General features: G+C 35.7%; 1 protein-coding gene across 2 annotated transcripts in view; it reads left to right on the forward strand.

Moving 5' to 3' along the window:
* The window catches only part of Apaf1 (apoptotic peptidase activating factor 1), an 83,162-nt gene that overhangs the window by 43,805 nt on the left and 17,303 nt on the right, over positions 1-22,054 (forward strand). Inside the window, exons 17-22 of one of the 2 annotated variants that reach the window (XM_076854975.2) lie at positions 326-487; positions 4,091-4,219; positions 8,601-8,726; positions 10,573-10,692; positions 12,671-12,787; positions 15,679-15,804. In XM_076854975.2, coding sequence (XP_076711090.2) covers positions 326-487; positions 4,091-4,219; positions 8,601-8,726; positions 10,573-10,692; positions 12,671-12,787; positions 15,679-15,804 — 780 coding nt within the window. Of the gene's footprint in view, positions 1-325; positions 488-4,068; positions 4,220-8,600; positions 8,727-10,572; positions 10,693-12,670; positions 12,788-15,678; positions 15,805-22,054 lie in introns of those variants that run through there. The other variant, XM_076854976.2, reaches the window with a different exon arrangement.

Here is a 22,054-nt window from a genome sequence, read left to right on the forward strand (position 1 = left end):
ATAGAAAGTCCTGTGTAGGTAAAAGTTGATTAGGTAAAGTGAGTAAGTTCGCATGGTATTTAATCCAGGTAGAAATCTAGAGGTGCGAGTTGAGAGTAAAAACAATTATTTTTTATTTTTTAAATTTGAAGCTTTGGGGGGCTGGGGATGTGGCTCAAGCGGTAGCGCGCTCGCCTGCCATGTGTGCGGCCTGGGTTCAATCCTCAGCACCACGTACAAACAAAGATGTTGTGTCCACCGAGAACTAAAAAATAAATATTAAAAAATTCTCTCTCTCTCCCCCCTCCCCCCGACTCTCTCTTTAAAAAAAAAAAAAAAATTGAAGCTTTGGGATGTGAGATCAGCAAACGAGAGGAAAAGCATTAATGTGAAGCAGTTCTTCCTAAATTCAGAGGACCCTCAAGATGAGATAGAAGTGATAGTGAAATGTTGTTCCTGGTCTGCTGATGGTACTAGAATAATGGTGGCAGCAAAAAATAAAATCTTTGTAAGTATTCGTATTTTAAAAATCAAATTTAGACTGATTTAAAGAAAATTAAAATTTCTATTAATTTTTTCATTTTACACTGTTTCCTGATATAAATAAAGTCTAGCTGTGTGATTTTGGGCAGGGTTTCCCAATCTTTCATTATTGTTTAGAACCATGCTCTGGGGGATTTGGATGGCTTGTGAGAAAAGGTGTGTATAGTCACACAGGTGTGGGAAATATCATGCATTGCTTTCTCCTCTGGGAGATAGACAGTGGGAACTAACATATTTAATACCGTGGGTAACCCTACATTACAGAAGCAATTTGTGATGTTGAGTTCACTGTTCCTCACGTATATTTAAAATGTGGAATAATTCTGCATCACTCTTCTCCTCCTCCTCCTCTTCCTTTTTTCCCCATTAATTTCAATATGTTGATTTAGGTGATTTTTCAAAGAGCTATGTATCCCTAAAAAATTTATGATTTGGTGACTCTGATAGAAATACTCATCAACAACTGAACAAGGTTGTAAGACTTTTATAAAACAAATGAAAAGACAGTACTGTCCTCTTGTTTCCAATCTAATGAGTCTTTATATTTGTGCTGTTCAGAGTACTCACACATATAATTTCTTTTGATAGTAAATACCTAGGAGACAAAGCAGATTGCAATGACCCTATGATAATAATGAGGTAACTGAGGTTCAGAGCAGCCAAATAATTTGTCTAAGGTTGCACTGTGAATAGGATGGCCAAGTCTTCTGATTTATGGCTCACTGATATTCTTCTAACAGTAATTTTAAAAGACTTGAATAATAAATATTATTATTTTTAAGAGCACAATTGAAATATAATATAGTTATATAAAAATTCACCAAAGGATCTGTGCATATGATTGTTATTGATCTGGTAACTGTGTTGCTGGGATCTTGGTTGGTATTTATTTTTATTCCTCTGGCAGGAAATTAAGAGGAAAACGGTCTCCTTTTGTCTTAAGTTTATTAAAGTCTTTAAGAACAGAAAGGAACTACTGCATTTGCAAGTTTCAAAGATTTCAAAATTATTCTTATTAATAAGATATGTATAATGTAAAATTTATCTTTTTTTATTTTGGTACTGGGGATTGAACCAAGAGTTACTTAACCACTGAGCCGTATCCCCAGCTCTTTTTTGAAAAAATATTTTATTTAGTGACAGGGTCTTGCTAAGTTACTCACTGAGGCTGGCTTTGAATTTGCATTTTTCCTGCATCAGCCTCCTGAGCCACTGGGATTACAGGCCTGTGCCATTGATCCTGGCAAATTTATCATTTTGAAATGTACAATTCAGTGGTATTAATTATATTCATAATGTTGTATAACTTTTACCACTACATATTTCCAAAACTTTTTCATCACCCCAAACAGAAGAAACTCCATAATCATTAAGTAATAACTCCCTGTTTGCCATTAGCTAAACCCTGATAACCTCTAACATAATCTATGAATTTACTTACTCTGGGTATTTCATGTAAGTGGAATCATGCAATATTGGTTTATGTGTTTCTGGCTCATTTCATTAAGCATATGTTTTCAGGGTTCATCTGCATTATAGCATATATCATAACTACATTCTTTTTTACAACTGAATATATTTCATTATATATATGTATATGTGTGTTATACATTCATGAACATATATATATGTATATGTATAATATATCTATATATTCCCCACATTTTATTCGTACATTCATCTATGTATGGGCCCTGGGCTTTTCTCTCTACCTTTAGGCTCTTATAAATAATGCTGCAGTGAACATTGATGTACAAGTATCTGAGCCCCTGTTTCGATTTTTTTTTTTTTGGTACCTGGAATTGAACTCAGGGACACTCAGCCACTGAGCCACATCCCTAGCCCTATTTTGTATTTTATTTAGAGAGAGGGTCTCACTGAGTTCCTTAGCGTCTCGCTCTTGCTGAGACTGGCTTTGAACTCTCTGATCCTCCTCTCAGCCTTCTGAGCCATTGGCATTACAGGTGTGCGCCACTGTGCCGGCTCCATTGCTTTTGTGTGTATATCTTGGACTAGAATTGCTGGGTTATATGGGAATTCTATATTTAGCTTTTTGAGGAACCACCAGGCTTTTCCACAGCAGCTGCATCATTTGACATTTCCACAGGCAACGTACAAGGATTCCAAGTTCCTTGATAATACTTTTTTTTTTTTTTTTTTAAACTATAGCCTTCCCAGTAGGCGTGAAGTGGTATCTCATTGTAATTTTCATTTGCATTTTCCTGATGACTGGTGATGTTGAGCATAAGATCATTTTTTAAAAAGATTTTTTAAAAGATCTAGTGAAAAAGGAAAATAACGTTACGTTGCATGAAATGCCTTCTTGTTTTAAAAACCTATAGATCTGTTTACCATGCTGAAAGAAAGCTACTGCACAATTACCCTTATGAGTATTTTGCATGTAGATCTCAATTTCTTTTTAGTTTTCCCTTTTTCTTTCCCACTCTTTGGTATTGTTAATTCAACCCTGCTGTTAGGTTTTTCTTATTTTGTTCCTTCACGATTGGGACAGTTTTCTATCCAGTTTGCAAAGTTCCTGTATCACTCTGGGCCACTAGGTTTTAAGAACAACCTGCTCTGGGAAACATTTAAATATGATTTCCTGTGCTTTGGGTTTGGCCCCCAAAGCTGTGCTGCTTACCGTCTTACCATCTGCGCATGCTTCCAGGGTTATGCATTCACTAAATCTCTTTTTCTTTTTCTGTTTTGAAATGCTCACTGTGTTGCTCAGGCTGGCCTTGAGCTCATGATTTTCCTGCCTCAGCCTCCTGAATAGCTGGGATTACAGATGTACTCACTCTACCACTTCATTAAGCTTCTTTCTGGCTCCCACTGGGAACCTCTATTTTCTTCCTGAGGACTGTGTTTTGGTCTTGAATTCCTAGATTGTATCAACATACTGTATGTGTGCATTAAGTATAAACCATCTTATCATTTGGCAAAAACTTTGAAGAGTATATTCAGCATTTAAAATTTTTCAAAAATTGAAATGAAGAAGGTTGAATTACTCAAAAATAACTTTTTGGTTAAAAAATGGGAAAATGATGAATTATAATGTAGTAATTTGTTAGCTCTGGAGAGAAATAGAAATAATGGAGTTAATTTCATTTAGCAAGACTGTGTCTACATTTTGATCATCTTCATTTATGAATTGCATTTTCTCTTTTGAATAGATGAGCATTGGGGAGAACTACTCTAGGTTAATTTGTCTAGTCCATTTATTTATTCACAAAGGTTTTTATTTCTCTTTAGGCCAGCTTGAGAGATCATCTGTGATGCATTTTCCTATACAGAAAATGTTTCAAGATGAGCAATGTTTTTAAAGTTGATGTATATTGATGTATTATCTTATTTATGACTGTTAGTAATTATGCCAGTCATTATAGTAATTATGCTATAATATAAAATGTATATCTACAATGTATTAGTAATTATAGTAATTTTTCAGGACTTAGATTTTATAGTTGAAACAGGAGGAAATTATTTTAAAAATAAATTTAGATTTAGTTTGGTATAGCTTATCCTTTAAATATTTTGCTTTCATAGATACTTCTATTTATGTTGACAGCTTTTTGATATTTATACCAGTGGCCTGTTGGCAGAAATCCACACAGGCCATCATAGCACCATCCAATACTGTGACTTCTCCCCTCATAACCATTTGGCAGTGGTGGCTTTGTCCCAATACTGTGTGGAGGTAAGTCGTTGAATTTATTCAGTGACATCTGGGTCTCTAGAAATCCAAGGATAATAGGGAATGGGTTGCCTAAACCATTAGCTGCTCACAATGCTTTCTTGAAAAACTATTGAGTATTTTCTTTGTAGCCTAATAACCTGTAGCTTTGGAATATTGAACTATATAGCCAGCTTTAGTATTTCAACAGTGATTGGAGACTTGATTTGACAGTATAACAGGGAATGACAGTACCATTCATCAGGCATTTATTGAATCCCTAGCATTTTTCGGGGGCTGGGGAAACAATGAAATGACCACTGGTTTTCTAGGCTGAACTATGTCATCTCTTGAACAGTATAAGGATAGACAGACTTTTTTCTTCTTAAAAGAAATAATGAGAGTTCAGATTCTTAGATCATTGAGTAGGATAAGATGGAAGTTATATTTAGAATTGATTAAGATAAGATTTTTATTTTTATTGCCAAGCACTAAAGAGTAAAATGACTTATAAATTACTATTTATACATATAATTTTGTATTTTCCTAATAAATTATACATTCAGAGTCTGTACCTAACTAGTCTTGGAAGAATTCTACCAAGTGAGTTATTCTATTTTTTTTTTTTTTTGAAGTTGTCAATGGACTTTTATTTTATTTTATTTATTATATTTATAAGAATCGAACCCAGTGCTTCATATATGCTAGGCAAGTGCTCTACCACTGAGCTATAACCCCAGTCTGAATTGCTCTATTAATTTACTCAAAAGACAATGAATTGTATTTTCCCTTCAAAGATGGATTCGTTTTTCAAAGCCTTAATACTCCCTGTTCCTTGGTTTGGTCTCACCATCAGGTAGTTTGAGGGGACAGGGCTTTATCTGGAAAGTAGAGAAATTCCCTTGGTTCACAGGTTCCTATTCAAGGGACACTTGACTACAGCAAATACTTCTTCAGTGTTGGGTGCTTATTTCAGCAGTTCTTAGTGAGTTTGCCACCTTGCCTCTTACTATTAAGGCTTTAGGGGAGAGTTGCTAAGCTATACCCTTCAGTGAGGAGGTAACAGATGAAGGCATGAGTTCTGTAAGTGCCTTCTGATTCTTTTTTTTTTTAGTACCATGGATTGATCCCAGGGGCACTTAACCACTGAGCAACATCCCCAGCCCTTTTATTTTTTATTTTGAGATAGGGCCTCACGTAAGTTGCTGAAGCTGATCTTGAACTTGTGATTCTCCTTCTCAACCTCCGAGTTGAGGCATTCACCACTGCACCTGGTTGCCTCCTGATTCTTTTTTTCTTTTTTCTTTTTGGTGGTACTGAGGATTGAACCGAGGCCAGGGCCTTGTGTATGCAAGGCAAGCACTCTACCAACTGAGCTATATATCCCCAGCCCCTGATTCTTCAGTACAGCAATACAAGTAACACTGAAAGACTTTCCTCTGAGAACCTGCCTGTTGTAAGCCGAGGCAGTGAGTTAAAGAACTCCAGTTCTCTTCTAAATTTATTTCCAATAAATTTTCTTTTTTTACATACCAGGGATTGAACTCAGGGGATTCAACCACTGAGCCACATCCCCAGCCCTGTTTTGTATTTTATTTAGAGACAGGGTCTCACTGAGTTGGTTAGCACCTCACTGTGCTGAGGCTGGCTTTGAACTTGGGATCCTCCTGCCTCAGTCCCTGCAGCCTATAGGATTACAGGTGTGCACACTGTGCCCGGCTGAATAAATTTTAATTTTTATATTTGATGTTACTTATCAAAGTTTGCTATATATTTGTTATTTTAGTCAAATGTATACATATATTAATTTTCATGGTAGCTCAATCAGAATAAATTTTTAGATAGTTAAAAAAGAGAGAGAGAGAGCGCGCTCCAGTTCTGTTCCAGACAGTAGGAAGAAGCGAGGTGGTGTGGGCAGGGTTCTTTTGGGCAGAGATCTTGAATTAGAAGAGTCAGATCTACCAGGGAACCTGAACTTTATCTGTAGATTCTCAAGGTAGATGTGGTTGGAATTTTCCCCTCTCCAAGTTTTGTCAGGATTTTTAGAGGGAGTAAAGGAGCAACCCCTCTTTCAACCTTTCCTGACACTTCTAAGACCCTTACTCTCTTGCATACTTATCTTCTTCTCTCTAGAAAACAATGTCTTCCTTCTTGAAATATAGGGACTTGGCTCAGGAGGCTCTGAGTGACAAAGAAATGAGTGGGAAGAGATGGAGAAAACAAGGAGGGAAGAGAGGAAGGAGTTTCTTTTTTAAAATGTTTTTATTAGTGCATTGTAGTTATACATAATATTGGGGTTCATTTTGACATAATCATACATGCATGGAATATAATTTGTTCCACTTCAACCCCCAGTACTTCTTCTCTTTTTCTCTCTTCTCCCCCTTTCCCTTATTCCCTTTCCTCTATTCTACTGGTCTTCAATTTATTTATAGTTTTTTAAAATTACTGCTTTATAAGTATACATACAGGTGAAATTCACTGTGATAAACTCATATGTACTTAGTATAATTTGGTCAATTCCATTCTCCCCCCCCCCCCACATACTGTTTTTTGTTTTGGTCTCTGTTCCCTTCCTCTCAGTCCCCTTCCTCTGCTTCAGTGATCTCTCTCTGTTTCCATGAGACTCCCCCACAACCCCCCACCTTAATTTTTGCCTAGCTTTCACATATGAGAGAAAACATTTGACCCTTGACTTTCTCAGTCTGGCTTATGTCACTTAACATAATGTTCTCCAGTTCCATCCGTTTACCAGCAAATGCCATAATTTCATTCTTTATATCCATTCATCCATATCCATCAATGTGTTTACATATTTATGGCTGTGTAAAACTCCATTGTTACATATACCACATTTTGTTTATCTGTTCCATCTGTTGTCAGGCTTCCAGGTTAGTTCCATAACATGGCTGTTGTGAATCGCATTGCTGTAAATATTGAAGTGGCTGTATAGCTATAGTGTGCTGATTTTAATTATTTTGTATAAATACTAAGGAAGGAGATACTGGGTCATCTGGTGGTCCCATTCCTAGTTTTTTGAGGAAACTCCATACTTCTTTCAGAGTGATTATACTGATTTGCAATCCCACCAACAATGCCTGCGTGTACTTTTCCCCCACATCCTTGCCAGCATTTATTATTGTTTGTATTCTCAATGATTGCCATTCTAACTAGAGTGAGATGAAATCTCAATGTAGTTTTGATTTGTATTTCCCTGATAGTTAGGATTGTTTAACATTTTTTCATATATTTGTTGGTCATTTGTATTTCTTCTTTGCAAAAAGTCTGTTTGGTTCTTTTTCCCATTTATTAATTGGGTTTTATTGTTGTTATTATTATTGCTGTTAAGTTTTTTCAAGAGAGATTTTTCAGTTGTAGAATTGTTTTTGATTTCTGGCTTTCAGCTCCATATATCCCAGTTTGGACTCTAGAGATAAGGCAGAGGAAATTTCATATAATTAGTTTGTAACCATAGAACTAATTCACTGAATGAAAACCACTGGACGTGTGATGAAGTACTTATTTTGTCCATGCTAGATCTGAAATCATAAAGTAGGTCTGTAATCAAAGTGTAATGAGAGGAACTCAGGCACATATGGTGCTTCATTAGATTGGAATGTATTTGAGTAATTTATAGTAGAACCTAGGACAAAATACAGCTGGGCTGGTTGCAGACAAAGACAATTTGTAATAAGCATGAATAACAACAGAAATGTGTACATGTTACAGTTAGTGCATTCATTTATGGTTTTGCAAGCATTTGGGATGAAGTGGAAAATAGTCTGTATCTGGAAGCTGCTTATATTCATGCTATTATTTTTTTAGATTGATTTTTAAAAAATAGACAAACATTTATATCATTCCAAAGTCAAAGTTTTATAAGAGAACTCTCACTATCATCCTTGATTCTTCTTCCCCATTATACTACCCTACCCCAAAGATAACAGTGTATAGAAGCAGATATCTGTGTGCATATATATCCATATCTGTATGTATCCATATGTTTCCATATTTATATTTCCAACTGTTTTTTTTTTTATAAAAGACAGTATGTATACTCTTCTGCATTTTGCTTTTCTTCAGTTAACAATATATCCTACAGATTAGCCATTATCAGGGTGCATTTCTCACTGCAGTTTGCATAGTATTCCATCATGTGATTAATGTAGTTTTATTCAGTTGGTTTTCTATTGTCAAACGGTTAGATTGTTTTCAGTTTTTGCTATTAAAAATAGTCATACATACAATGAATAATCTTTAGCACAAGACATTTTGTATTCTTATAGTTTGGGGGGTTGTTTTCATGGAGGTGGTATTGCTGAGCCATACTTGCTATTTTAAGTTTTCTTTCTATATTCAAAATGTTTATGAATGTTATTTCCTATATTCTGTGTTTATTCTGTAGTTATGGAATGTAGACTCATGTGTAAAGGTAGCTGATTGCAGAGGACATTTAAGTTGGGTTCATGGTGTGATGTTTTCTCCTGATGGATCATCATTTTTGACATCTTCTGACGACCAAACAATCAGGGTGAGAAATTCTGAGATTTTAATTTTAAACATTTATGATGGTGAGTGAAACTTTCTACAACTAAGAAATTGATGGGCAATATTGGGAGAAGTAAAGTAGGAAGCTATGAGGTTCATATTCTTCCTGGAAAAGTGCTACTATGTGGACTTTAATGATCTCATTCATTCAGACACTCACTGAGTATTACCATGGGTCAGGTGCTATGGGAAGTCCAATGATTAAACTGTATTTTGGTTAATTTGCATATATTACACTTGATTCCTGAGAATAATTTTTGATTCTTTCTTCTAACTTGAATTCCCGTATTCTGATATATTCTGCCTTTCATTTTTCTCATCATTGTCTCAACTTTTCCATTCCTATTCCTAGGGTCTCATTACCTATTGCCTGTCTTACATTAGGCTCTCCCACTGTCTTCTTTCAAGCTTTCTACATGCTGCTTTCAAGATATTTTCCTTATGTGCAATATAGTCTTGTCTTTTTTGAGTGGGGAGGATGCTAGGGATTGAACCCAGGTCCTTGCATTTACTTAAAACAAATACCACCCCCCCCCCACTACCTACTGAAATACTTCTAACTTAACCTGCTGTTAAGCTTCACAGTATGATCTCATTCTGTTCCAATCTGTCTTTCATTTTACTCCTACAGGTAACCTACATTGGACTGCTCAGATTTTCCTAAAACCCTGTAGTTTCCTGCTTTCTGTACTTTTGCTTAAGTGATTTCTTATGCTTTGAATACCATATTTCCCTATATTTCTGCATTTGAAATCTTGACCATCCTATAGGTTCCCTCTAGGCTTCCTTATTTGTGGGAATGTGTCTTATAACTCTTAATGCTATATAATTCTATGTCAGTTTCTAAGAACACTTATCAAATTCTGATTTTAAGAACAGATTTAAGGGGCTGGAGTTGTGACTCAGAGGTAGAGCACTCGCCTAGCACGCATGAGGCACTGGGTTCAATCTTCAGCACCACATAAAAATAAAATAAAGATATGGTGTCCACCTATAACTAGAAAATAATATTAAAAAAATTTTTAAAAAGATTAAAAAAAAAGATTTAATTTACTCCCCATCTCTAGTGCTCCTCTGTTCCATGATCTATTCACACATTTTAGCTTATAGATAGGTCTTTGTGTCCATGGATCCTGGTTGGCACTATGACAGCTAATACAGTGTTTTATACATTTTGTATCTAAAACTTATTTAGTACTTACTGTATGCCAGATATTGTGAAAAGTACTATATGTGTATCAATTTCCTAACTCTCACAACAGTCCTTTTTGAAGCTGAGGAAATAGGCACAGGAAGGTTAGTTGGGTCCAGAAAGGTCACTGCTAGTTAATGTGTCAGTCTTGTTGAGCTGGATTTAGAATATAAGTCACCTTACTGCTTCCTCCATCAAGAAGGTCTTCTTTAAAAACAAAACAAAAAGCTCTGTTAAGAAACACACTGTTGCAGTATGTTTAGTGATATAATTAATTTATATTCTGGTATATTCTTGTGGTCTGGTATCAAACAGTTTGAGAAGCAGCAGGTGGTGTTTATCTTTGAGTAGCATGGGTTAATAGACTGCTCAAAGTTATAACATTATGTAAAACTAGAATTCATACTGAGGCATTTTGGCTCCAGAGCCCACAACTTCTAATACTAAATGCTTCTCACTATAGCATGTGTTAGTAAATATTTATTGTTGGGTTAAAATACAACATTTGGAAGTTTTCTTGCATTATAGACATTTTAATTATGAAGCGTGGCTTGTGTTTTGCTTTAAGAATAAAACTTTATATTATCTTAGAGGATGAACTTATATAGTCATTTTAGTTTCTTTATATCTTAATCAGGTCTGGGAGACAAAGAAGGTATGTAAGAACTCTGCTATAGTGTTAAAGCAAGAAGTAGATGTTGTGTTTCAAGAAAATGACGTGATGGTCCTTGCAGTTGACAATATGAAACATCTGCAAGTGAGTATTTTTTTTGAGAAAATAATTTGAAAAATTCTTTTGGTTGAACTCAAAATTATTGTTTGTTTTGGACTTGGGGTCAGGCATAATTGTATAGTTCTAACAGATGCCCCATAGGAATTAGTTGAATAAATATATGGGTCTTGAGCTATAGTTTAGATATGCCAGTATTTAGAATTAAGTTAGATGCTACTTCACTATACCACACTTCTTTTTGATTGATATCTATGATCACATTCCTTGATTGGCACAGAGTCTTTGGGATACCATGAGGACACAATTGAACTTGTTTACAATAGTGATTTAGACATGACTGATGGCATGTATAGAGGTATGAGCATACTAATGGAAGTATTTTTGCAGAGGAAAGATAATAAGTTCTTTGAAAGAAAAAAATTACCTTAAGTGGGGAAGGAGTTTGAGTCATCAGAACTGAGGAAGGAGCTGGACTTTGTGTACTGAAGCACACCTTTTCATTCATTCATTCATTCGTACATTTGTTCTGAATGCTTATTAGTTCTCATGAAGGAAAAGATTGTGAAGTACCACTGAAAGAACTATATTGCTCAGGGATCCCAAACAGTGTACTTTAGGGTGCGACACATAAAGAGGAAGGCATTCTTCAACTGATTGATAAAGGCTCCCAGAGGCCTGTTGGCAGAGGAATGGTACTTAGAAGCTCTGAATGGTGGTAACAGAGAGAGCAGATGCCTTAAAGAACATTAGCATTTAGCAGCAAGTTAGTGCCACTGGGTTGGTGTTAGGTTGGTGCCTTGAGTGAAGTTTCCTCCAAATAGAAGTCCAGTGCAGTGGGCACTGTGTTGGTAGAGAAGTCTGGAAGCGGGGGTAGTAGCATTGTGAGCAGTAACAGCAGGAAAAAGCAAATCCAACATGGAAGATCAACACAAGAGACTGCCTTCATGGTGGCCAGACCATGCAGAACAGCTGGGTAGTGGACCTAGGAGGAGTTAGCGTAACTGAGTGACAGTGAGTTGTGGCTGAGAGAGGTGGTAAGAGTGGCAGCCAGAGAAGAGCTGGGGGTAGATATGGCTTTTATGTGAACAGTGTATTCCTTCTTGCCCTGCAGATTCTTTTTCAAGATGCAACTTGAGTTCATCTTTTTTCCAGATGGATTATATTAGTGCCTTATATATTTTTTTGTTTTCTTTTTCATTTTTTAGTGGTGCTGAGGATTGAACCTAGTTGACCCTGTAATCTGTGTAACTGAAACAAATTTGCTTGTTTCATTTTGAAAATAATTCAAGAATTTTAGATTGTGACACTAAGGAAAAAAGGACTATCTGACAGTTGTAAGCTAGGGAAATAGTTTTCTAAATCGCATATCTTAGTTGAGTGATAAGGCAACTTTTTTTGTGTGGGATTTCAAAAAGTAATTATTAGCATTTGATTATGAAATTGGGTAACCTTAGTTAAATATTACAGATTCAATCACATAAATTATGCTTATGGGTTCTTCTCCAATATCTCTTTACTCTGTGCCCCTCTCCCTTAAAAGTTCTTAAAATTGCCATGCTATGTGAGTGATTTGGAGGAAAAAAATCCTGTTTAAATTTGGATTTGTCTTTTTATGTATGTCTGTTTCAGTCCTGTTTTACTGACCCTTTTGAAAAATATCAGAAAAATATATTTTTAACAAATGATAACCCTATTAAAAATGAACTTTGTGAAAAAATGGAAAACAGGGTATGGAGCTAGCTGTGGGACTACGAATCAGACAGATGTGTCTCAGGTGGTGGGCATAGCAGCTGCTTTTAAACCTTTTAAGACTTTTATTTTATGATGAAATGAAATGAAAGTGCTAAATACAGCTGCTGAGATAGGGATGTAGCTTCATTGTTCCCCAGGGAGCTGCAGTTAATTATTTTCTGTTTTGTTTTATGTTTTTCAATTGAGGCCTGTGTTCTAAAGAAGAAAAACTGCTCCTACAACCTAATAACTGATGTGCCTTGTTTTTCAGCTCATTAATGGAAAAACAGGTCAAGTTGATTACCTGACTGAAGCTAAAGTTAGCTGCTGTTGCTTAAGCCCACATCTTCAGTATGTGGCATTTGGAGATGAAGATGGTGCCATTGAGGTATTCAGTTCTAGTCTTCAGAACTGTGCAGGAGAGTAATTTATTTAAAATTAAGCACATGCCTGGCATTCTACACGTGCATACTAGACAAGTCTCCCTGTGATCTGTTAGGCATTGTTCTGTGAGAGCCTTTTACAGGTGGTTGTAAATTTTCAGATTGCCTTTACCTCATGCTTTTTGTATTTTTTATTTTCTACCTAGTGTTTTTGTTGTTCTGCACACATTTCAAACACTGAGATTTAGCCAACTACACAAAAGCATTTTTTTCTCCTCCTCTTAGAAGCTCATAGGTGTGGAATGTAAATTGTTTCCATTTTGGTCCTGATAACTCCTTGGGAGTTTCAGTGCAGGGTGGGCTATGCTTGCCTGTTTTGCCACCCCTTGCTTTTTTAGCATTTGGTGTTAGAAGTACATCTGCTCACCACCTGAAATCCTTGACTTATCTAACAAGACCAAGTAATTAAAAGTGGAATCAGGTTATAGGCAGAAAAGGTAGTATAATAAAAATAATTTCGGGGGCTTAGGTTATAGCTCAGTGGTAGAGCACTTGCCTTTCACATGTAAGGTACAGGGTTTGATCCTCAACATCACATAAAAATAAATAAATAAAGTAAAGATATATGTCCATCTTTAAAAAATCTTTAAAAAATAATTTGGATTAAAATAGTATTTATTACAAGTGAAATTCATCACAGAAGAACACATTTTTGTATAATAATTTTTTGAGAACATTGGCTCCTTCTCTCAGTTTGTCTCACCTAGGCTCATTAGCCACATTTACTTTACTTTGGATTCATTTTCATAGGGAATTACACAAATATTTTCAAGTCTATATTGTTCCACAAAGAAGAGATTGAATACTAATACACAAAATGAAGAAAGAAATGACATTAATTTTATTATATACTTCCTGTGGTCATTGTAGCATGGATTTGGAGTCAAGACTTCATTTTTTTCTTCATTGTTATGAAAAATTCATTGTTAGGATGGGTGCTATAAGAGATGATTGTACATTTAGAGGTAAATCTTAGTCTTCCCTTTCCTTTGTGTGTGTGTGTATATATATAATCTTTATATATATATTTGTATATAATAATATACAAATTGTTGTATATTATTATTTATTCTGAAAAGGTTCTTGTTTCTTCTTTTTCTTTTACCTGGTTGTTTGTTTGTGGTGCTGGGGATTGAACCCAGACCCTTGAGCATGCTAGGCAATTGCTCTACCACTGAACCACATCCCAACCATGTTCCTTTTGGTTTTAACCATCAAAGTATCTAGAAACAAGCCTACTACATCCTTAACCCCTTCAAAGTCATCAAACATTATATATACACACACATTATATATATATATAACATTCTCTCTCTCTCTATACACACACACACACACACATATACATAATGAACTGTGTGAAATTACCAATATCTGACTTTCTAAATCTAATTTTAACATATAAAATGGCAATTTCATATGGTTCAGCCTAAATAATAGCAACTAGCATTTATTAGACATTTACTGTGTCAGATGCTCTCATTGAATTCTTAAAACATCCCAGGTGTTACATACTGTTATTCTTGTTTTACAAACGTCTGAACGCTTCATTTCTACAACTTTCCTAAGTAGTAGAACCAGTATTCAAAGGCAGGTCTCTGAGCCTTTGCGCTCCACTATTATGCTACCCTGCCTTCCCTGGAAGAATTATGAAATTGTCTATCCTGCTCACTTAGGAAGGCTCCCATTCACACAGTTCTGTTTCAGCTTTTCATCACTGGGACAAAAAAGTTCTGAGAGGAACTACTTAGCAGAGGAAAGATTTATTTTGATTCATGATTTCAGAATTTTCTGTCTATGCTCCACTGGTTTTATTGCTTTGGGGCCTGTAGCAAGACAGAAACTTCATAGCAGAAGAGTGTGGCAGAGGAAAGCTGTTTACCTCATGGCCGCCAGGAATCGGAGAGGAGGGGCTGGGGACAAGATGAAATCCCCAAGGGCATGCCCCTAGGGACCCACTCGCTTTTAACTAGGCTCCCTTTCTACAGTTTCCACCTCCTCCCAACAGTCCATTCGGATTATGAATTCATCAATGGATTAATCCACTGATGAGGTTAGTGCCTGGTGATCTAGTCACTTCCCCAGATCCCACCTCTGAACATTGCTGCACTGGGGACCAAGTCTTAACAGTGAGCTTTGGGAGGACATTCCAGATCCAAACCATTACTTCCCTCTGTTTTCCAAGGGGCCAATTTGTAGATATATGGGTTAGGTTTGAATTTAACTCCATTGTTATTTTCCTTTGGCTTTCTTGACTACATTTTAATTTGGGCGAAGAAACCATATTTACTTTTGTGAGGGTGTAAGTTCATTTGAGAGCATTTTGACAGTCATTATTATTTTTTTTAGTTTCTATTACTCATTTATGAATCTCTGCATTTGGCACGTTAGTTCTTAGCCCTCTTAAGTCTTGTCATCCTTTATCTTTTCTCATCTCTGTTGTTTTGTGAAGAGCTTGCCTTGTCTTATCCAGGATATTTACTGTTCTTTTTTCTTATCCATCATAAATGTCTTTTTTTTTGGAGGCTAAGCCTGGACTGCCTCTTATTTGATGAATTGGGTAGTTGAGTATTCAGAGGGATCACTGGTTCCTCCTGCCATCTGGCCATTCCAGTGAATGTTTGATTTTACATGGTGTGTGCTAATGTGTATATGTGCATATATGTGTATATATGTGTCCCATTCACTTGTGTATTTTTAATTAACTGAAAGAACTATGAGAAGGGAATTCTGTACCCTTCTCTCATCCTATTTTCTTTTAGTATCTTTGGGGGCATAATGCCTAGGTATTACTTAATTTCTTTGTATTAAGTTTCTGTGTTTTTCTACTTTGAAGATTTTAGAATTTCTAAACAACAGAGTCTTCCAGTCCAGGGTTGGTCACAAGAAAGCTGTACGGCACATCCAGTTCACAGATGATGAGAAGACTCTCATTTCAAGTTCAGATGATTCTTCAATTCAGGTGAGAGAACTAATGAATTCCTAACACATATAATATTAGGGAGAAGAACAAAGGAACATTTCTCTAGCAAAAGAACATTTTGAATGTGCCTGAATTCTAGTGTGCATTTTAAGCATATCACTTCCGGAGTGCATTCAGATTATGCACATGGACTTAGATGAAACCCATTTGTATTTCTTACCTTTCTTTGTGTGTGGTGAGCAGTCTGATTTAGAACTCCCCACTGGAAGGTTGTTTGTTTTGAAAATTCAAGATTCATTTAAATTCTTTTGTCTGCCTTGGTATTTATATTTGTATCAGTAAATAAAATTTTTGCCACATTTATGTAATTGCACTAATAAAATCTGATTAAAATAATTTCATTCTTATAAAGAATAACAGTTATTATAGGGATGAAATTCTATGAAAATTCTATGAAAAAAGGAGTGAAGATTGTGGACTTACTATATGTTCTTTTAAATTTTACTTGGTTTTCATTAAAGTTTCATGAACATACTTTAAAAACTCAGATAGTAGTAAGAGGCTTATTATGAAAACTATACCTCTTCCCATTTCTAATTCTTCAGAGTTATCACTTTTAGCTTTTAGAGTTTCTTTTGATATATTTACCTTCTTATCTCCATATGGCCTGCTGATAGTGCTATTTTGGATTTTCCCATCTGAAGAATTATCTACTGGCTTCCCTATAGTAAGGTGCAGATTTGGGTTTTCTTCTTCCTCCCCCCTGTTCTACCTCTAGCATATGTATGTATACACATGCACACACCCCATTGTCGTAATGCAGTATGACAAAATTTTCTTTAGGTCTTTAGTATTATTACTATGACTAAGTAGACTTTGTGTACTAAAGATACTATGAATACATTTATAATTTAGCCTTTCTTTAGTCATAGTTGGAAACTATTATTTTATCTTAAAACTTGAAGTTATTACTTCATTTTCCTCCAAATTCCAAAGTTGATGTTGAAAAGTCTGAAGCCATTCTGTTTCCTAATCTTTCTCTGTGGAAGATTTTAGGATCTTAGTCTTCAGAGAAATTTCATGTGTTTTGGTGTGTGTTTGATTTCATTCATTGTTTTGTACGTTTAGTATCTTAATTGGAAATGTATTGTTTTTAATTTAGGAAGTTCACTTTGAATTATTTCTTTTATATCTATATATATCTACACGTACATTTTATATACATATATATTTATTTTTTATTTATTGTTTTTCCTTTTTTTTATTGGTTGTTCAAAACATTATAAAGCTCTTATGTAATTCAAGTGGGTTATGAACTCCCATTTTTACCCCAAATACAGATTGCAGAATCACATCGGTTACACATCCACATTTTTACATAATGCCATATTAGTAACTGTTGTATTCTGCTACCTTTCCTATCCTCTACTATCCCCCTCCCCTCCCCTCCCCTCCCCTCCCATTTTCTCTCTCTACCCCATCTACTGTAATTCATTTCTCTCCTTTTTTTTTCCCATTTCCCTTACAACCTCTTATGTAATTTTGTATAACAATGAGGGTCTCCTTCCATTTCCATGCAGTTTCCCTTTTCTCTCCCTTTCCCTCCCACCTCATGTCTCTGTTTAATGTTAATCTTTTCCTCCTGCTCTTCCTCCCTGCTCTGTTCTTAGTTGCTCTCATTATATCAAAGAAGACATTTGGCATTTGTTTTTTAGGGATTGGCTAGCTTCACTTAGCATAATCTGCTCTAGTGCCATCCATTTCCCGGCAAATTCCATGATTTTGTCATTTTTTAGTGCAGAGTAATACTCCATTATGTATAAATGCCACATTTTTTTTTATCCATTCATCTATTGAAGAGCATCTGGGTTGGTTCCACAGTCTAGCTATTGTGAATTGTGCTGCTATGAACATCGATGTGGCAGTATCCCTGTAGTACGCTCTTTTAAGGTCTTCAGGGAATAGTCCGAGAAGGACAATAGCTGGGTCAAATGGTGGTTCCATTCCCAGCTCTCCCAGGAATCTCCATACTGCTTTCCAAATTGGCTGCACCAATTTGCAGTCCCACCAGCAATGTACAAGTGTACCCTTTTCCCCACATCCTCGCCAGCACTTGTTGTTTGACTTCATAATGGCTGCCAATCTTACTGGAGTGAGATGGTATCTTAGGGTGGTTTTGATTTGCATTTCTCTGACTGCTAGAGATGGTGAGCATTTTTTCATGTACTTATCGATTGATTGTATGTCCTCCTCTGAGAAGTGTCTGTTCAGGTCCTTGGCCCATTTGTTGATTGGGTTATTTGTTATCTTATTGTTTAATTTTTTGAGTTCTTTGTATACTCTGGATATTAGGGCTCTATCTGAAGTGTGAGGAGTAAAAATTTGTTTCCATGATGTAGGCTCCCTATTTACCTCTCTTATTGTTTCTTTTGCTGAGAAAAAACTTTTTAGTTTAAGTAAGTCCCATTTGTTTATTCTTGTTATTAACTCTTGTGCTATGGGTATCCTATTAAGGAATTTGGAGCCTGACCCCACAGTATGTAGATCGGAGCCAACTTTTCCTTCTATCAGACGCAGAGTCTCTGATTTGATATCAAGCTCCTTGATCCATATTGAGTTAACTTTTGTGCATGGTGAGAGAGGGGATTTAGTTTCATTTTGTTGCATATGGATTTCCAGTTTTCCCAGCACCGTTTGTTGAAGATGCTATCCTTCCCCCATTGCATGCTTTTCGCCCCTTTATTAAATATAAGATAGTTGTAGTTTTGTGGATTGGTTTCTGTGTCCTCTATTCTGTACCATTGGTCCACCCGCCTGTTTTGGTACCAGTACCATGCTGTTTTTGTTACTATTGCTCTGTAGTATAGTTTGAAATCTGGTATCGCTATGCCGCCTGATTCACACTTCCTGCTTAGAGTTGCTTTTGCTATTCTGGGTCATTTATTTTTCCATATGAATTTCATGATTGCTTTATCTATTTCTACAAGAAATGCCTTTGGGATTTTGATTGGCATTGCATTGAACCTGTAGAGAACTTTTGGTAATATCACCATTTTGATGATGTTAGTTCTTCCTATCCATGAACAGGGTATATTTTTCCATCTTCTAAGATCTTCTTCTATTTCTCCCTTTAGGGTTCTGTAGTTTGCATTGTATAAATCTTTCACCTCTTTTGTTAGGGTGATTTCCAAGTATTTTATTTTTTTTGAGGATATTGTGAATGGGGTGTTTTTGCTCATTTCCGTTTCAGAAGTTTTGTCGCTGATATACAGAAATGCCTTTGATTTATGCGTGTTGATTTTATATCCTGCCACTTTGGTGAATTCATTTATTAGTTCTAGTAGTTTCTTTGTAGACCCTTTTGGGTCTTCTAGGTATAGAATCATGTCATCTGCAAATAGTGATAATTTAAGTTCTTCTTTTCCTATTTTTATGCCTTTAATTTCTTTTGTCTGTCTAATTGCTGTGGCCAGTGTTTCGAGAACTGTATTGAATAGAAGTGGTGATAGAGGGCATCCCTGTCTTGTTCCAGATTTTAGAGGGAATGCCTTCAATTTTTCTCCATTCAGAATGATGTTAGCCTGAGGCTTAGCATAGATAGCTTTTACAATGTTGAGGTAAGTTCCTGTTATCCCTAGTTTTTCTAATGTTTTGAACAAAAAGGGATGCTGTGCTTTGTCAAATGCTTTTTCTGGGTCTATCGAGATAATCATATGGTTCTTATCTTTGAGTCTATTGATGTGGTGAATAACATTTATTGATTTCCGTATATTGAACCATCCTTGCATCCCAGGGATGAATCCTACTTGATCATGGTGCACAATTTTTTTGATGTGTTTTTGTATCCGATTTGCCAGAATTTTATTGAGGATTTTTGCATCTAGGTTCATTAGAGATATTGGTCTATAGTTTTCTTTCTTTGAGGTGTCTTTGTCTGGTTTAGGAATCAGGGTGATGTTGGCCTCATAGAATGAATTTGGAAGAGCTCCCTCTTTTTCTATTTCCTGAAATAACTTGAAAAGTATTGGTATTAATTCTTCTTTAAAGGTTTTGTAAAACTCCGCTGTATACCCATCCGGTCCTGGGCTTTTCTTGGTTGGTAGTCTTTTGATTACTTCTTCTATTTCAACCATTGATATTGGTCTATTCAAATTGTGTGTATCCTCCTGACTCAGTCTGGGCAAATCATATGACTTAAGAAATTTATCGATGTCTTCACTATCTTCTATTTTATTGGAATATAGGTTTTCAAAATAATTTCTAATTGTCTTCTGTATTTCTGTAGCATCTGTTGTGATATTGCCTTTTTCATCCCGTATGTTAGTAATTTGAGTTCTCTCTCTTCTTCTCTTCGTTAGCATGGCTAAGGGTCTGTCGATCTTATTTATTTTTTCGAAGAACCAACTTTTAGTTTTGTCAATTTTTTCAATATTTTCTTTTGTTTCAATTTCGTTGATTTCCGCTCTGATTTTAATTATTTTTTGCCTTCTGCTACATTTTCTGTTTTTTGCTCTTCCTTTTCTAGGGCTTTGAGATGAAGTGTGAGCTCATTTATTTGTTGGTTTTTTGTTTTTTTGAGGAATGACCTCCAGGCGATGAATTTCCCTCTTAAAACTGCTTTCATTGTGTCCCATAGATTCTGATATGTTGTGTCTGTATTTTCATTTATCTCTAAGAATTTTTTGATTTCCTCCTTTATGTCTTCTGTAACCCATTGATCATTCAGTAACATATTGTTCATTTTCCATGTGATGTAGGATTTTTCCTTCCTTCTTTTATCATTGATTTCCAGTTTCATTCCATTATGATCAGATAAAATGCATGGTATTATCTCCACCCCTTTATATTTACTGAGGGTTGCCCTATGGCATACTATATGGTCTATTTTTGAGAAGGATCCATGTGCTACTGAGAAAAAAGTATATCCACTTGATGATGGTTGATATATTATATATATGTCAGTTAAGTCTAGGTTATTGATTGTGATATTGAGTTCTATAGTTTCTTTATTCAACTTTTATTTGGAGGATCTGTCCAATGGTGAGAGAGGTGTGTTGAAGTCACCCATAATTATTGTGTTGTGGTCTGTTTGATTCTTGAACTTGAGGAGAGTTTGTTTTATGAACGTCACAGCACCCTTATTTGGTGCATAAATATTGATAATTGTTATGTCTTGTTGGTGAATGGTTCCCCTTTTAACAGTATATAATGTCCTTCCTTATCCTTTTGATTAACTTAGTCTTGAAGTCGATTTTATTCGATATGAGGATGGCCACCCCTGCTTGCTTACGAGGACCGTGTGCGTGGTATATTTTTTCCCACCCTTTCACCTTCAGCCTGTGTATGTCTTTTCCAATCAGATGTGTCTCCTGGAGGCAGCATATTATTGCATTTGTGTTTTTAATCCATGTTACCAGCCTATGTCGCTTTATTGGAGAGTTTAAGCCATTAACGTTTAGAGTTACTATTGATATATGGTTTGTACTTCCAGCCATGTTTGATTATTTATCTTTTTTTTTTTTTTAAATTTAGTTTGTTTCTCCATGATTAGCTTTCCCCCTGCCCTTTGTCTTTACTGAGGTACTTCCCACTGTTGGTTTTGGTTATTGTTTTTCATTTCTTCCCTGTGTAGTGTTTTGCTCAAGATACTTTGCAGTGCTGGTTTTCTGGCTGCAAATTCTTTTAACTTTTGTTTATCATGAAAGATTTTTATTTCGTTGTCGTACCTGAAGCTTAATTTTGCTGGATATAAAATTATTGGTTGGCATCTATTGTCTTTCAGTGTTTGAAATACGTTGTTCCAGGATCTTCTCGCTTTCAGCGTCTGTGATGAAAAATCCGTTGTTAACCTTATTGGTTTACCCCTGAATGTAATCTGCCTCCTTTCTCTTGTAGCTTTTAATATTTTCTCTTTGTTCTGTATATTGGATATCTTCATAACAATGTGTCTTGGCATTGGTCTACTGTGATTTTGTTTGCTCGGTGTCCTGTATGCATCTACAATTTGTATATCCGTTTCCTTTTTTATTTCTGGAAAGTTTTCTATAATTATTTCATTCAGCAGGTTGCTCATTCCCTTGGTTTGAACCTCTATCCCGATGACTCTTAAGTTTGGTTTTTTTATGTTATCCCATGTCTCTTGGATGTTTTTCTTGTGATTTTTTACCAACCTTTCTGAGTTGGCTAGACTCTTTTTAAATTGATATATTTTGTTTTCATTATCTGACGTTCTGGCTTCTACTTGCTCTACTCTGTTAGTGATACTCTCATTTGAGTTTTTAATTTGGTT

The sequence above is a fragment of the Callospermophilus lateralis genome, chromosome 4, assembly GCF_048772815.1.
Source record: "Callospermophilus lateralis isolate mCalLat2 chromosome 4, mCalLat2.hap1, whole genome shotgun sequence".
NCBI classification, from domain to species: Eukaryota; Metazoa; Chordata; class Mammalia; order Rodentia; family Sciuridae; genus Callospermophilus; species Callospermophilus lateralis.